Here is a 16243-nt window from a genome sequence, read left to right as displayed (position 1 = left end):
ACGGCACAGGCAGAACAAACAAACGTCACAAAGAAAAAAAAACAACTAAATTCACTGAGTTCTGCTTTAAGGGCAAAAGAAGGACACAATTTACATATTTCACAGCATCTTCCTCTCATGGTCTCACAATGTGATCCTGTGTGTGTGTGTGTGTGTGTATGTGCGTCTGTGTGCGTGTATTTGTGTGTGCGTGTGTCGGGGTGTGTGTGCGTGTGTATGCGTGTGTGCTTGTATGCGTGTGTAGGGGTGTGTGTGCTTGTGTATGCGTACGTGTGCTCTTGTGTATGTGTGCGTGTACGTCTGTATGGGTGTGTGTGCGTGTGTGTGTGTCTCTGTGTGTGTTTGTGCGTCTGTGTGTGTGTATATGCGTGCGTGTGTGCGTCTGTGTGTTTGTGCGTCTGTGTGTTTGTGCGTCTGTGTATGCGTGCGTCTGTGTGTGTGTGCGTCTGTGTGTTTGTGCGTCTGTGTATGCGCGTGTGTGTGTTTGTGCGTCTGTGTGTGTGCGTCTGTGTGTTTGTGCGTCTGTGTATGCGCGCGTGTGTGTGTTTGTGCGTCTGTGTGTGTGTTTATGCGTCTGTGTGTGTGCGTGTGTGTTTGTGCGTCTGTGTGTGTGTTTGTGCGTCTGTGTGTGCGTGTGTGTGTTTGTGCGTCTGTGTGAGTGTGTATACCTGCTCTCTTCACTTAAGTTCATGTGTACGCGTGTGTGTTTGTGCGTCTGTATGTGTGTGTATGCGTGTGTATAGGGGTGTGTGTGTGTGTGGGGGGGGGTGCGTGTGTGTATGTGTGTGTGTGCGTGTATACCTGCTCTCTTCACTTAAGTTCATGTTCGGGTTGTGATTCTGTTGGGATGATGCTCCTGTCTCCGTTGAGCTGAGGTAAACAAAAAGCAGCACCAGATTCAATACTTGTGCCTCGGCGGCGTAAATCACACAGAAAGGCAATTTCACACAGTTATAAACACACAACCCGCCAGCAAAACACAAATGTACACACAAAGATGCTCCGTTTTTGTTTTAAGAGCTTTCAAGTTCACGGCAATTAGACTGAAAACTTAAATTGTGCTGTGTAATACATGTTAGCGTAGCCGTTATAGCACAAGAGCTAACAGAACAACGCTAAAGCTAACTACACTGAAGCTAACACACCTATTGTTTACAGTTTCTGTTTGTTAGCAAGGTGACCAGTGTAGCTAGCGCCGCCCTTCAGACAGATTTGTGCTCAGAAAAAACTAGAAATAATCCTGCGTATTTCCTTACAGCAGAATACTACAATATGTTGAATAAATGGACTGATTACTACAACTACAACAGCACTCACACACAGCTGGGGTCACTCGTTATTTGCAAACCGTTAAATGACATAATTTCTGCAGCTGCCACTTCACCAACGAGGTCAGACAATCACCACAAAAATTAGATTAAAGTGGTGGGATTTTAAGTGATTTGGCTCAAGTGAGATTGGCCTCTCACAGTTTAAGGGCACGAATTATGCCGTTTTTTTTGGTCCGTCCGTGTTTTGAGTTGTGTTTTGTTTTATTCACACAAACCCTGCAGATTTAGGCTTTTTTAGAAGTTCTTCTCTCAAATGGAAAACACTATGTTCCACCTTGTGATGTCATGAGGTAATACAGGAAGTGCTCCACTGCGTTTTTGAGTTTATGAGATTTATATTCTTCAATAATGACAAAGCTCATAACAGTTGTATTTATGTTAATTGTCTGATTATTTTATTTTTCCCTCTTTAAATTGATGTCAGGAAAATTAAATGTCATGAGCAGTAAATAAATAAAAAATAACTAAATATTTAAACTCTATACACATTCACTAAAGTCATTTGGATGATTTCAGACCTGGAATTGTCGATCTCTACTGAACTAAAAGTAAAAAGAAGATGTTAACTGGAAAACTACCACTTCATGACATCACAAGGAGGAACAAAACACAACTCCAGGTCTGTTTTTGATGAGGTAAGAACATTATAAAAGGCTTAAATCTCAGAGGAGTCTGTTTTGTGTCGTGTGGATCTTTGTAGGACAGGGGAGTTTGAGTTTTTATCTTCTGACCTTCTGAGGACGCGGCTGTAGACGCCTGGACTCTTCGCCACGATGGCCTCCCTCAGCAAGACCTCACGTCTCCTCAGGGAAGAGAGCTCCTGCAAAGAGAGAGAAAGAGAGGGAGAGAGGGAGAGGGGTAAGGGAAGAGAGGGACAGAGGGGGAGAGGGGGTAAGGGAAGAGAGGGACAGAGGGAGAGGGGGGTAAGGGAAGAGAGGGAGAGGGGGAGAGGGGGGTAAGGGAAGAGAGGGAGAGAGGGGGGGTAAGGGAAGAGAGAGGGAGAGGGGGGTAAGGGAAGAGAGGGAGAGAGGGAGAGGGGGGTAAGGGAAGAGAGGGACAGAGGGAGAGGGTGGTAAGGGAAGAGAGGGAGAGAGGGAGAGGGGGGTAAGGGAAGAGAGGGACAGAGGGAGAGGGGGGTAAGGGAAGAGAGGGACAGAGGGAGAGGGGGGTAAGGGAAGAGAGGGACAGAGGGAGAGGGGGGTAAGGGAAGAGAGGGAGAGAGGGAGAGAGGGAGAGGGGGGTAAGGGAAGAGAGGGAGAGGGGGTAAGAGAAGAGAGGAAGAGAGGGATAAGGGAAGAGAGGGAAAAAGGAGGCAGAAAAGTGTGTGGAGGGGGGGTAGACAGAAGAAAGTAGAGAGAAAGGGAGGGAGATTGAGAGAGATGGAGAGAGAGCAGTAAGAGGGAGAAAGAGAGATTGAGGGAAGGACACACAGGGAGAAAAAAGAGGTGGGATAAGGACAGAGGGAGAGAGATTGAAAGAGAGGAGAGAGGGAGAGAGATGAGGAGGGGCAGGCAGTGAAAGGAAGTTAGGAGAGAGGGATATAGAATGAAAGATAGGAAAGAGAGAGGGACAAAGAGAGATAAGAGAGTGAGAGAGAGGGAAGTAAAGAGAGAGGGAGATAAAACGAAAGAGAGGATAGAGTGGGAGAGAAGTGAAATGAGTGAGCGAGAGAGAGAAAGAGCAAGGAGGATCAGGGGAGAGATATGGAGGGAGTGAGAGAGGATAGAGTGAGAGAGGGAAGTAAGGAGAGAGGGAGACAGAGTGAAAGAGAGGATAGAGTGGGAGAGAATTGTAATGAGAAGGTGGAAGAGAGAGAGAGGGGGTAAGGAGAGCGATAGGGAGGGAGAGGCAGTGAGAGTGAGGGAAGTAAGGAGAGAGGTATATAGAATGAAAGAAAGGAAAGTGTAAGAGAGAGACAAAGAGAGAGGGGATCAGGTGAGAGATATAGAGGGACAGACAGAGAGAGAGTGAGAGAGGGAAGCAAGGACAGGGATATAGAATGGAAAAGAGAGGAAAGAGTGAGAGGGTAAAGAGAGAGAGAAAGAGAGAGAGAGAGAGGGAGAGAGAGAGAGCAAGGGGGGATAAGGAGAGAGTTATGGAGGGAGAGAAAGAGAGTGAGAGAGAGGGAAGTAAGGACATATGGATATAGATTGAAAAAGAGAGGAAAAGTGAGAGAGAGAGAGAGAGAGAGATATGGGGGGATAGAACGAAGGAGAGAGGTAGATAGAATGAAAGAGAGAGAGCGTGAGAGAGAGGAAGATGGAAAGCAAAAAAGGAAGAGAGAGAGAGAGAGTTGGGGATCAGGAGAGAGACGGTGGAGCAGGTGAAAAGTGTTGAGGTGAGGAAAAACAAAAATCAGATCTGGATTTAATATAATGCAGAGGGCGAGCTTTAGGGAGCAGAGAATAAAGTAAAGTATCGCACTGGAAGAACGATCTGATTCTCATGAGCTGCTGACACGGCAGGAACATCCACGGCCATAAGTCAGCACCAAAAGTACAATTGAAAATCTTATTTATGTGAAATATAAAAGGAGACAAGGCCCTGCTCGGTCTGGTGATCAAACATTCAACTTCGAGATGAGTAAAAAGTGAAAAACATTTTGCCGCTGCGGTTTCAAAACAAAGACGTTAGTAATTTGTACGTGGAATTATTTAAAGAGCCCATATTACGCCGTTTATAATGCAGTTTCCTCATCACAATCAACATTTTCTTCATTCACACATGTTTAATAGACAAACTGTGTGTGTTTTGAGTTAGTTCTTCTCTCAGACAACGTGAAAACTACCACTTAATGACATCACAACGTGGAACAGAGCATATTAAGCTTTGGAGACGTAGACAGACTAATAATAAAGTTACTCAAACGTGTGTGAATGAAACGAAACGCAACTCCGGGTCTGTTTTTGAGGAGGTAACATTATAACAAGGCTTAAATCTCACAAAAATCAATATTGTGTTAAAAATAACTGGTTTTGAATATTATTTTTGTGAAGTATTGTAATAGTGTGTGGTCTTGGCTGGACACACAATCGTAGACCTGAACTGACACTGACACACACATTATAACTCCTCTTGTGAATTTCTATCGTTAAGGACTTAAGGGTAGTTTTCTTGTTTTCTGTTGATTTATTTGCTTGTCTGTTTCTCTTTCATTGTCGATTCTCTGACTTTCTGTTGGTTAAATCGATTCTCATGTTCAGCCCCGAGAGGCGACTGCTGCTGTTGTGATTTTGGGCTTTACAAAAAATAAACTGAATTGAACTGAAGGCGCTTATGACATCATTATAAAGTGACAAGTCGTAGCCAGGAGCGAGGAGCAAGAACTGGGAATCGGACGGTCCATTCAAGTCGTTTAAATGTCGATACGGAAATGACGTGTCGACTCACAGCGGGGGTTTTGCGGGGGCAGAGGTGCTGCTGGATGTGGCTGTAGTAGTGTCTGTAGGACAGGAGTGTGGGGTCCAGCGCCGAGGCCGAGACGGAGCGAGACCCGAGTGTCAGCCTGAGTCTCTCTGACGACTGCTCTGGATCCGGCTCTGAGGGACACACACAGATCGATTAAACCGAATCCTTGTCTTAACTGCTTATAACGCTCGCCTTTTTGGAAATCTTAATCTCTTATGATGTTACCGATTCCAATATTATGGCTTTAAATATCTGCTGATACCAGAGCGCACACAGAAAACACCATTTATTTCCTTTAAACTAAACTAAAATAAGACAAAAATGGATCCCCCCTCGATATCCCATAAAAGTATTGGATCGGTGAACCACAACGTCGTCTCCTGCCAAGTCAATGTTCAATAAATACATGTAAAAAAATCTAAATATGTGTCAATTATTTTGTCATTATCTCGATGGCAATATTAAAACAATGCTGTGGATAAATGTGCCTGCAAATGTCTTAGTTTAGGAATCACGCAAAACATGAATGGGCCATAAAACTAACTACAAAAGGCATTAAAAAAGGTATAAAAAAGAGGCCCAGCGGTTAGTTCAAATTGAAGTGTTTGAGTTGTGGTTTGTTTTTGTTCGCTTTAAAAGTCTAAATTAATGAGGTAAGTAATGTAGACAAGTGAAAAAGTTAAGTTAAAAGTGCTGTGAAAACTTCCCCAGAGTCATTTATTACTTCTTTAATTGTTGCCAGAGCTCATTTCAGTCAAATTAGGACTTGTTAGAATCTATACCCGCCATTCTGGACTTTGAGCCGGGTATATGAGGACAATGTTGGTTACTACGAAAGATTTAAACGCATAACTGAAAATACTATTGCTGAAACTATAACGTTTGTTGACACTGTTTTATGTCAGTTTTTTATCTTGTAGACAAATTAAGGTTGTTTCGATACTGATACTGGCATCTGCAAAAGCTTTGATACCACATGTTTGTTTTTTTTCGGGTATCGGCGACTTCGTCTGTGGCTAATGCTAACGCTAATGCCCAGAGCAGGTTAAGTGCAAACTGTGGAGGCTTTGCAGACACTTAAAACACGCTGAGAGTGACAGAAAATATATTTGTGTTAGCGCTCTGCTGCTTCGTTTAGCCTTTGGAGTGGACGCTGAACTTGGTAACATAACAGCGGTAACACAACAACAATACTAAGACGAAATCAGTGCTAACATGATAGTAGCGCTAACACGACAACAGCGCTAATACAACGACAGTGCTAATGTGACAACAAAGCTAATACGACAACAGCGCTAACATGACAAAAGCACTAAAGTCACAACTGCACTAACAGGACAACAGTGCTAACCTGACAACAGTGCTAACCTGACAACAGCGCCAACACCACAACAGGACTAACAGGATAACAGCGCTAATACGGCAACAGCGCTAACAGGACAACATCGCTAACAGGTCAACAGTGCCACAACAGCAGTAACAGGACAACAGCGCTAACGTGATAACAACGCCAACCCGATTATAGAGCCACAACAGGATTAACAGGACAATAGGGCTACCATGGCAACAGCGCTAATAGGACAACAGCGCTAATGCCACAACAGTGCTAACAGGACAACAGAACTTGCGTCACAAAAGTGCAAACACAGCAAAAAACACTAACACCATAACAGTCGGTGTTCAAAATTCCCACCTCACGTTACTTTTATTTGATAATTGGTTCTAAGCAACAGAGTTCTCATTTGTGATGTTTTGAGGCCATTTAAGTCCTGGTGTTGGCTTGATCCTGCTCCAGTCCTGGTTTAGTCCTGATTTAGTCCTAGTGGTTGTGTGAATGTGCATAGAGGGGTACAGACCTGTTTGTCGAGCGCTCTCCTCTCTCCCCGGCTCCTCCACCACCAGGTATTCCTTCACCACCTGCTTCAGCGTCTGGAAGGCTTCATCCCAATCGTCTACGCGGAGAATAAGGAAACGAGTAACACATGGGTCACATAATGTTTTTCCTCTTCACTCTTCAGTTACAGTCACAGCTGTTTAACCTGATGTAGTGTTGGCGCGATGCTAACAGTTCAATTCAAAATGGCCGACAATAGCTCAGCCCTCAACCTTAGTGTCTGTGTACACTGGTGTATGAATAGTACTGATACCACAACCAAAATCTTCAGTTACAATGACGTATTATGCTAGTTCTGCTCCTTGGAGATCAATAAAGTTATATTGAGAGATTTTTCGAGTTCTAATATAGATCAAGATCATCCTAAATGTCCAATTTTGCCTTATTTATGCTATTTGTTTCCAGTAGAACACAGTTTTGATTCTAGTTTTAATGCTGCTGATTAGTGGTCCCGTCTAGCACACCGCCTGTTCCACCTGCTGCCTTCTGGAAAGAGCTCCGAGGCAATCAAGACTCCTCAATGAGCACTGTCCCCCTGTCCTTCTGTCCCCTGTCCTTCCACCTAAGTCCCCCCGTAACCATCCACCGCCCACACCGACCATAACTGTGAACTGGACTCTGCATTGGTGCGACAAATAACTTATCGAAATGTAAACGGTCACATTTTTATACAGCGTTTTTTTCAACTTCAAGGCACTCAGAGCGTTTTACATCAAGGAACATCTCGTCCCCAATGTACAGAGAGACTGGGGGTGGGACGGGTTAAGTGTCTCGCCCAAGGACACACTGACAATATTCATCTGTGGGACCTGGAATCACACCGGCAACCTGTGGGTCAGTAGACAAATACTCTATCAATTTGCACTTTATGAACTGTACTAATACTGTCTTGCTTTCGTTGTTACGTGACCATGACAATAAATCCTTAAATCTAGTATCTGAGTATTACTTTTGGCTATTTTTTGGACAACCCTGGCGTAAGTGTCTTGCCAAATGACTGACTTGTCCAAGAGCAAAAAAACAAAACAACAACGGTCATGAATCACAGCGATGGAGACGATGACCTCAGTGCGACGAAGGGCTCGGCTCAGTGCGTAAAAGTGATAAGTGTCTTTAAGTGTCTTCTGCTGCTGTGTTTGTGTATCATTAAGAAAAACTGCCCTCGCGTCTCGCCGGAGAACGATAAACAGCGATTCTCTGGATGTGCTTTTAACGCCGCGTAATTGAATTGAAAGTGTGTTGTATGGATTTCACCGAGGAGTGTTCATTTATCTGAGGCTGCGTCAGTCATTGCGTCAAGGGAGGGCGATGGAGGGGGGTCTCGACGGTAGGGATGGGGCGACGAACAGTTATATCGTTTATCGTGATATTAAGGGTTGACAATAATCGTTCGTGGTGCTGTTTATATAATCGTGATAATAGTCAACAGAGATAATCGCTAGAATGTGCTGAAAAAAACTAATTCTCCTTGCTGATCTCCTTTAGATCAATGTTGTTTTCACTTATAAGAAAGTACAATATTAATATCCAGAACATTTTTAAACTGTCAGCAACAATTACCGTGACATAATCGTTAATCGCAATTATTTTGGCCGTGATAATCGTGACAATAAATTTCAGTATCGCCCCATGAATACTCGACGGGAGCTCAGTTGGTGGAGTGTTTGTCCACCGATCCTAAGGTTCGCAGTTTGAATCCTGTTCTTGACATAAATCATCGGTTGTCCCATAGGTCGGCGGTGCAATTCCAGCTCCCACGGACAAATGCTGTTGTGTCCTTGGGCAAGACACTTAACCCACCTCGCCCTCAGTGTCTGTGTACAGGTGTATGAACGTGTGTGTGTGAATGGGTGAGTGGTCTCTTGATGTAAAGCACTTTGAGTGTCTTGAAAGTTGAAAAGCACTGTATAGAAACGTGACCATTTACCATCTCTGCTTTAGGTAAGAGGCTAAAAAGATAAACACCTAAAATTACAGTCACTTTCACCTTTTGGTTGAAAATCAAACTCCTGAACAGGATCATGAACGCTCGGATCGATCACAGGCTCCTGAAAATGTGCCGTTTGAATTAATTTTTATAAACTTTCATGAGTTTTTAGGCCATCTTAAAATGTTTTTGACCGTGTTTGCTAATTTGAGCACTGGGTCACCCTTGTAACTGCGGAACATTCCACCATAGACGTACATGTTGAACACCCTCAGCCTGATGTCACTGTAAAGTATCAATGAGTAATACTTAATACTACTATAGTACAATAATACTTAAACTAATTTTATACCAATGACATAACTAGAAAATTATTTAAAAAAAAACTGTTTGAAATGTACAATACTGTTATAACATGAGGTGCAATAAATAAATAGTACAATTAAACGATTTAGTAATTATTAAGGATGCACCGATTCAGCTTTTTTTTCCCGATACCGATGTCAATACTTTGGCTTTAAGTATCTGCCAATCCTCGACATCATCCAATACTAGATACTAACAGCATAAGGTAAAAAATTATCTAAATGCGTTTTGTAACTGTCACTTATCATTTAAAGTAACTACAGAACAGCTTTGTAAAAAAAAAAGTTTAATATTATGAGATGTTTTGGGCCGATATTGGTGAGTAAATCGTCCTATTGCACCAATTTACAGACCAAAGTGAAATATCAACTGAATCGATATCCAATACCAATATCATATCGGTGCATCCCTGGTAATTACTTTGCATCTATAATAAGTGATTCACATAAAGATCTACAGAACAATAACAAAAGGTTCGCAGTAGTTTAAAGACAAAGTACCCATGGTGAATACTGACCCCTAAAATACACGGCTCCATCTGTCAGTTTTATAACAATAAGTCGATTGATTGTAGGAGGTTTGGCTGGAACGTTTGTGTTTTATGAAATCACCGCGTCAACCCATTATCAAGCTGTTTTGTGCAATAACATGATGTAATAATTAGATCACTGAAAGGGCAAATGAATTACTCTGTTGCAAGAAATAAACAACAGAGTGAGTGCTTTTGAAAAAAAAAAAGCATCACGTTTTTCCTCACAAACATCACTGCCATTCGGTTTGATATAAGTTCGAAAATTTAGCACACATTTTGAAACATGGAGACAAGAAGGTGGCATAAACTCCACCGCAAAAGTTACGTAGTGTATCTTCAAAACGAGATAAGCTTAGATTTTGTAGCCATAAAATATTAGACTGGATGTTGGAATATTTCTTTCCAAAACGATCTGATACATTATTTGAACTTTTAACGATGTACAAGTCGAACGCAACCTCTTAAATGAAGCAAGATTAACCGCATCTGCGTAAAAACTGCTAACCCTATAGTTTAAATGTGTGCAAACATGTTCTGCAATGTGATTCTTGTATTAGTTTGTCATATTTTTTGTCACATCTTCTGGTTTAAAATGTACTTTGAACAGAAAAGTGCAGTCTTAAGCCCGTCACACACTACAGTATCATTCCCCCGATTTAGAACCCGATTTGTTTCCCCCCCAACTTCAATTTTTTAAGCTCCTTTTGTGTGTTGTGTCTCTGTGTCATATCGTAAATTCGTAACCACAGAACTCGCCACGGCAACAGCCAATAAAACAGAGCGTCAGGAGCGAACAGAGTGATGGACACAGAGGCGCAAGATACAAACTAAGGAAACAGCGAAAAGAACGAGACGACTTTATTACTCGCCTCTCGTAAAGTTAAACTGCAGCATTCTCATCCATATTATCCATTATAATTTGTCCTCTGTAAATGCTGACCCCAGAAAACAGCACTTTAATGTAGTTTGAAGTGTTCTTTAAAAGTAAAAACGTAAGAGTAGATGCTCACGTGTGTCTGTTTGCATCCGCACGGCGAGGATCGGGATGAAGCTGCTGCAGATTAGCGATACCAGCTCTACTTCCTGTGTCGTTTATCTCCATCCTTCTGAACTACTGCACCACATTTCACTAATAATAAGAAGTACAACGCTCTGATCTTTGGGATACTTTAGAGTCTCAGAGTGAGTCATTTTACTGTAGACAGGAAACAGCTAACGGAGACGCACGCACAACTTTTAGCTTGTGGTGTGCGGTCTCTTCGTTGTCATATCCTGATGCAGTCTTTATGCTCAAGAGGTTTAAAATTTCATACGATTCTCCTTCATGTCTGTGGTCTGCGCTTTACGTCACACATTTACAAACCGTTTAAGACTGAAAAATCCTGTGGTGTGTGGTGGATTTTACTCTTACGCAAATCACAAAAGACCGAGTACAAACCAGAAGCGATGACGTTATCGAAGAAGCCCGGGTGCTGTCTGTTGGTGTCTGCGTACATCTCGACACGGGACACAGCCAGGTCGATCTGCGCGGGGGAATAGAGGTCGCGGTTCTTCAGGTGCTCGACGTACTTTTCCACTTGGGTCGGAATCAGGAGGATGTATCGAGGCTCAAAGTGACTGTTTTTCAGGCTTAAGACGCCCTGAAATAAAGCGATTAGCATGTAAAAAAAAAAAGAGACTAATCAGAAAAATAAATTAGTGTTTAGCTTATTGATTTGGATGAAATGTTCCTCAGGATGGCATTAAAAATATCAACCTCTTTAGAGACGAGCAGGTCCAGAAAGAATTCATGTTTTTTAAAGTTATTTTTTAGCAATAAATCACCTGAATTTGAGCAAACACAAGATAGAAGATGGAAGTTTAATGCCACACTGTGCAACATTCCAGGCGTAGTGATAAACTGAGACAAGTAGGAGGTGAGGAAAGTGACACAGTGGACCTTTAAGCGCTTTTAAGTATATAATAAATCTGTAGTTTTTAATTTTGTTAACGCACGAATGCCAACGGCTCCACAGAGTTAATCAAATCTCACAGACGTCATTTCAGGGCAAACCATAACTTGTAAAATATCATTATGCAAGTTTATGATTCTTCATATTTATTTATAAAGGGGGGAGAGGAATAGAATATTTCTGGCTGAACTTTGGAGTTATTTCTAAATAAATAAATTAAAATAAATTGCTGTGATGTCACTTCCTGGTCCATCTGCTGTTTACAATTTCCTCTTATTTTTAGCAACAAAACAGCTCACGTTAAAAAAAAAAAATCACAGTCGTTTAAAGGTAACACAGTTCTAAGTATGGATCTATAGTTACAACTGTGATAAAAAGTGTACAAGGAAGGTTGAGGCAGAAGGCTAGGCTAAGTTAGCATTAGCAGTGAGCTATAGACACTGATAATCTCCTGTCACGCTAAATTATTACGACATTATTTACATGTTTGATACAGTTTGTGGTTAAACACTTAAAAAGGTAATTGTCTCTTGTTTGATGAATAAGGCACAAACCAAAGCTAAAAATCAGCTGTGAAGTTTCTGGTTGGACCCGGAAGTCACGTCATCACTTTACAGCTGTGTTATCAATATTCCCTGTGAGCTGAAGCTAACTGGAGGCACTGCTCCGCCTGAATGATTGCTACTCAAGTTAAACTTTAACCTGGTCTTTGTTTTAACACAATCTGACCATAAAGAACTGACTTAGCTGGAACCACAACAAGTGAGCTGATTAAAAGTCTCTCAAAAATAACATTACAGTCACACGTTAGCTAGCATTAGCCAACATTTTTTCACTTTCACCCTTTTTCGCTGAGAATCAAACTCCTATTGCGTCCATATTGATCACAGGCTCCTGAAAATGTTTTGTTTAAGTCCATTTTGTTTTGTTTTTTTTACTTGACTTATTTGAAAATGTGAATTGTGTCACCATGGTAACCGACGAACATCCCGCCATAGACATACACGCACATACCGGCACAGACATTTTACGCTCACCTCCAGCTCCATGTGCACGCAGCAGGCCAATCCTTCTCTGGCCACCTCCTCCACCGCGTCCCTGCTGAGGCCGTACCTGCGTCCCGCGTATTCAACCGTCTGAATAAACTTACCCTAAAAACGAGAACGTGATATTTATGAGACAAACGAACAAAGCCAAAACCCTGAGTACTTTATTACCCCAATATTCATCATGATACAACAGGCCGCAGCGATAACCTAAAGCAGTCACAATCCTCTGCGTGTTCTGTCAAGATTAACAACCTCACCTGTGGAGCGAACTTTTAACCTTTGGGTCAGGGTAAAAAAAAAAAAAAATCCCACTTTTGTTACTTCTACAAAATGACCTCTGGCTCATGTCTGGGCATTTTTATGAGAGCAGCGCAATTTATAAGCCTCGTGAAGATTACACTTAGGAATGGCTCTGCGACTTGTAGGTGAAGTCTGGTTTCGTGGGTAAAAGTGTAAAGTATTTGGGATACTTCTATAAAGGAATATTCAGGATCAAATCAGGTTTAGAATAAAATAAAATCAACACTAAACCAGGACAACTGTACCAGACAAACTAGAACAATTCATATCCACCAAGTTTCACCACCAAAAAAAAAAGGTCAAACACTCTAATATTTGGTTGTTCCACCTTTAGTTTTGATTACAGCATTGTTTCGATTTCGCTTCTGCAATGTCACAAGATTTATTTCCATCCAGTGTTGCATTCATTTTCACCAAGATCTTTTTTTTTTGCATTGATGATGGTCGAGTCTGACGCTGCACAAAGCTTCTCCAGCTCATCCCAAAGATTCTCAATGGGGTTAAGGTCTGGACTCTGTGGTGGACGATCCATGTGTGAAAATGACGTCTCACGCTCCTGAACCAACTCTTTCACAATTTGAGCCTGATGAATCCTGGCATTGTCGTCTTGGAACATGCCCGTGCCATCAGGGAAGAAAAAATCCCCTGATGGAATAACCTGGTCATTCAGTGTATTCAGGTGTCAGACTGTTGCTGAACCTCGACCGTACCAACTGCAGGAGAGTCGTACCTATTTGCTTCGTTAAATCCAGGTGGCGACTTTTTTTTCTGGCCGGGCAGTGTATGTTTTTGTGCTTGTGTCGCTCTATAGTTATAATCTCTGACACTTGTGGATCGTTATGTTATAATTTGCACGTTTTGAATCACAATATTCATCTAAAACAACTTAATAAAAGAAACCAATTTGCTGATATATGCGTTAGAAAACTGTCCTGCCCAATGGGAGCTGACATCGCCATAAATGCCATCACAACAAAAGAGGTGGCGCCCCCTATGGACAGCTGGACATCACATTAGCGAGTACCAGAGTTTTTCATTCGTACCAAAATAACTACACAATGCTTCTAAATCCTACATGTGTCATCGATTAAGAAACTAAAACTGAAGAACGAAGTGCGTACGTCACAGTGGGCGTGGACAGGTGGAGGTGAAAACGGGGTTGATTGGCAAAATGGCGTCTTGAGAATAAGCGATTAAAGATTACGCAAACATGAACAGAGGGTCAATGAGAATTAAACAACTATAACACGTTCTATTCTTTTTGTAGAATAGGTCTGATTTAAAAGCATTGACACAGACGCACACGAGGTTTGTGAGAGCGGAATTTGTTTTGAATTGCTAATTGCTATGACAACGTGTTAATCTGACATCACTTTGAACCCTGCAAAGAGTCTTTACTGAATGAGTAAACATTAATATATGAATCATGGAAATCCTTTGTAACAATTGCATTTGAAATCACTGCTGTCTTGTGGCTAGACGTTTTATTCTGATTAGCTTCAAATCAAAAGCAATTTTTATGTCACAGCAAAGTCATTCTGTCCTTCATATAGATTGTATTGTATTTGCCTAATTATGTTGATTGCAGTGCTTTTGAGTGGGTCACGACTGCCGCTCCTGTGATTGGAAAGGCTGAGTGAGACCAGGGCATCTGACACATGAAAAGCAGTGGTATAAACCTGTGTGTGAAAAAAGGTAGTTTGAGAGCAGCAAATAACACAATAATATACAGTTATAGCAACAAACTGTGAACAAGGGCCAGAGCGAGTCAAGTCAACACCATTTTTAACAAATCTGAAGTTTAAAATGTGCTTCTTGTTCCTGTACTTTGGATGGAATTTTGTGTATTGGTGATATAAACGGTAAATAGTCACATTTTTATATAGCATTTTTCCACCTTCAAGGCAGTCAAAGCAATTTACATCAAGGAACCAGGCGGGTTAAGTGTTTTGCCCCAGGACACAGCAAAAAGCATTCACCTGTGGGAGCTGGAACCGCACTGCCAATGACCATGTGGGTCACTGACTGGACAGACACTCTACTGACTGAGCTACTGTCGTCTCCACAGATGGACAGATTCCATTTAAGAACTAATGCTGCGTTCCAGTCGCCCTCAGAGGTCAGAACTCGGAGCTCGGAATGACGTGTCTCTGAGTTAAACATCAGATGACCAGTATACTATAGTAAAGATTCACTAAAGTAATAGAAACTAGAAAAGTGTTCATATCAGCGCTCAGATCAGTGTTCAAATCAGTTCTCAAATCAGTGTTCAGATCAGCGTTCAGATCAGTTCTCAAATCAGCTCCCAGATCAATTCTCAGCTCAGCGTTCAGATCAGCCAAAATACAGATCCAACTATGTCCTTTTAAGTTACTGCATTCAAAATTAAAGCATTATTTGAAAGTGCGTTCCTGCTCATGTTACCTCTGTGTGCACTTTAGCAACATTAGCATAACAGAGCGTTTATAACTGCAGAGGCTCAATGGCTGCACAGGAGCAGGTTCACGGAGAGAAGGGAGGGAGACAGACAGACAGACATGTGTTATTGATACTGAGGGAAAAATAAGTTTAGCTGCAGCAACATTTCCACTGTGCTTCTCCAATTAAACGAAAATAACACAAGTGCTATCAGTTTTTATGAATGGGGTTTTTGATCTGCACCAAACGCAGGGGGCAGCCGTTTTGAATTTTCTAATTTCTCTAATGTTCTCTGACTTTCCGAGTAAAAATTCAGAGATGGCGAGGCTTTTCAGTTGCACTGGTGGAACGTAACAAATTAAAAGTAGTAAAGTACTGTAATTAAGTAATTTTAGGATACTTTTTACTTTTACTTCAGTACATTTCAGCGCAGTATCTGTACTTTTTACTCTACTACATTTTTTTAACTAGACTGAAAAGTTAAAGTATTTTTTATTATTGGGTTTATTTTTTATCAATTTCAAAACAAAAAATATGCAAATAAAACAGCTAGAAAAAAATATATAAATACATTTTTTATCAAAGTTACTACATTTGAACAAAAACTGAGTACTTCTTCCACCACTGTCCAGTTGTCGCGTATAAATTTGAACTCAGAAAATCCAACCTCCGAGGACAATTGGATTAGAGCCATAAGCGCCACTTCCTGCGTATTTTATTTTTTATTTTTTCCCGTTCTCGCCGCATGATTGTAAAGCCTGTCTGAGATTAGGACAGCTGACACGTGAAAAGTGGAGGTAGAGACGGAGGGAGGGACAGAGGGAGTGGGGTGGGTGGATGTGTGCATAGTGTTAGACGTTACCAGGGGCTTTGACGGGGCTAGACAAAAGGCATTAATAACAACTTCAAAGCCGCGTGTGTGTAAATCATGCCTGACCCTCACCTCCATACATCAGGCTCTTACGTAACAAAACTTCACTGGGGAAATAGAAAAGGCATGCTCCGGAGACACAGTTATGTAGTCCCTGGACTCACTCGAGGAATGAGTGTTAGCTTTTTGTCTTCA

General features: G+C 41.7%; 1 protein-coding gene across 1 annotated transcript in view; it reads right to left on the bottom strand.

The window, feature by feature from the left end:
- Positions 1-16243, bottom strand: part of lrguk (leucine-rich repeats and guanylate kinase domain containing) — a 42672-nt gene that overhangs the window by 5924 nt on the left and 20505 nt on the right. Inside the window, exons 13-18 of the mRNA XM_055225687.1 lie at positions 12448-12561; positions 10897-11098; positions 6596-6691; positions 4722-4870; positions 2063-2151; positions 802-870 (exon numbers count right to left, since the gene is read on the bottom strand). Of these exons, the coding sequence (XP_055081662.1) occupies positions 802-870; positions 2063-2151; positions 4722-4870; positions 6596-6691; positions 10897-11098; positions 12448-12561 (719 nt within the window). The remainder of the gene's footprint in view (positions 1-801; positions 871-2062; positions 2152-4721; positions 4871-6595; positions 6692-10896; positions 11099-12447; positions 12562-16243) is intronic.

Source organism: Periophthalmus magnuspinnatus, chromosome 12, assembly GCF_009829125.3.
Source record: "Periophthalmus magnuspinnatus isolate fPerMag1 chromosome 12, fPerMag1.2.pri, whole genome shotgun sequence".
Taxonomy (NCBI): domain Eukaryota; kingdom Metazoa; phylum Chordata; class Actinopteri; order Gobiiformes; family Gobiidae; genus Periophthalmus; species Periophthalmus magnuspinnatus.
Note: the sequence above shows the minus strand (reverse complement) of the source record. Positions and strands in the feature narration are given on the sequence as shown.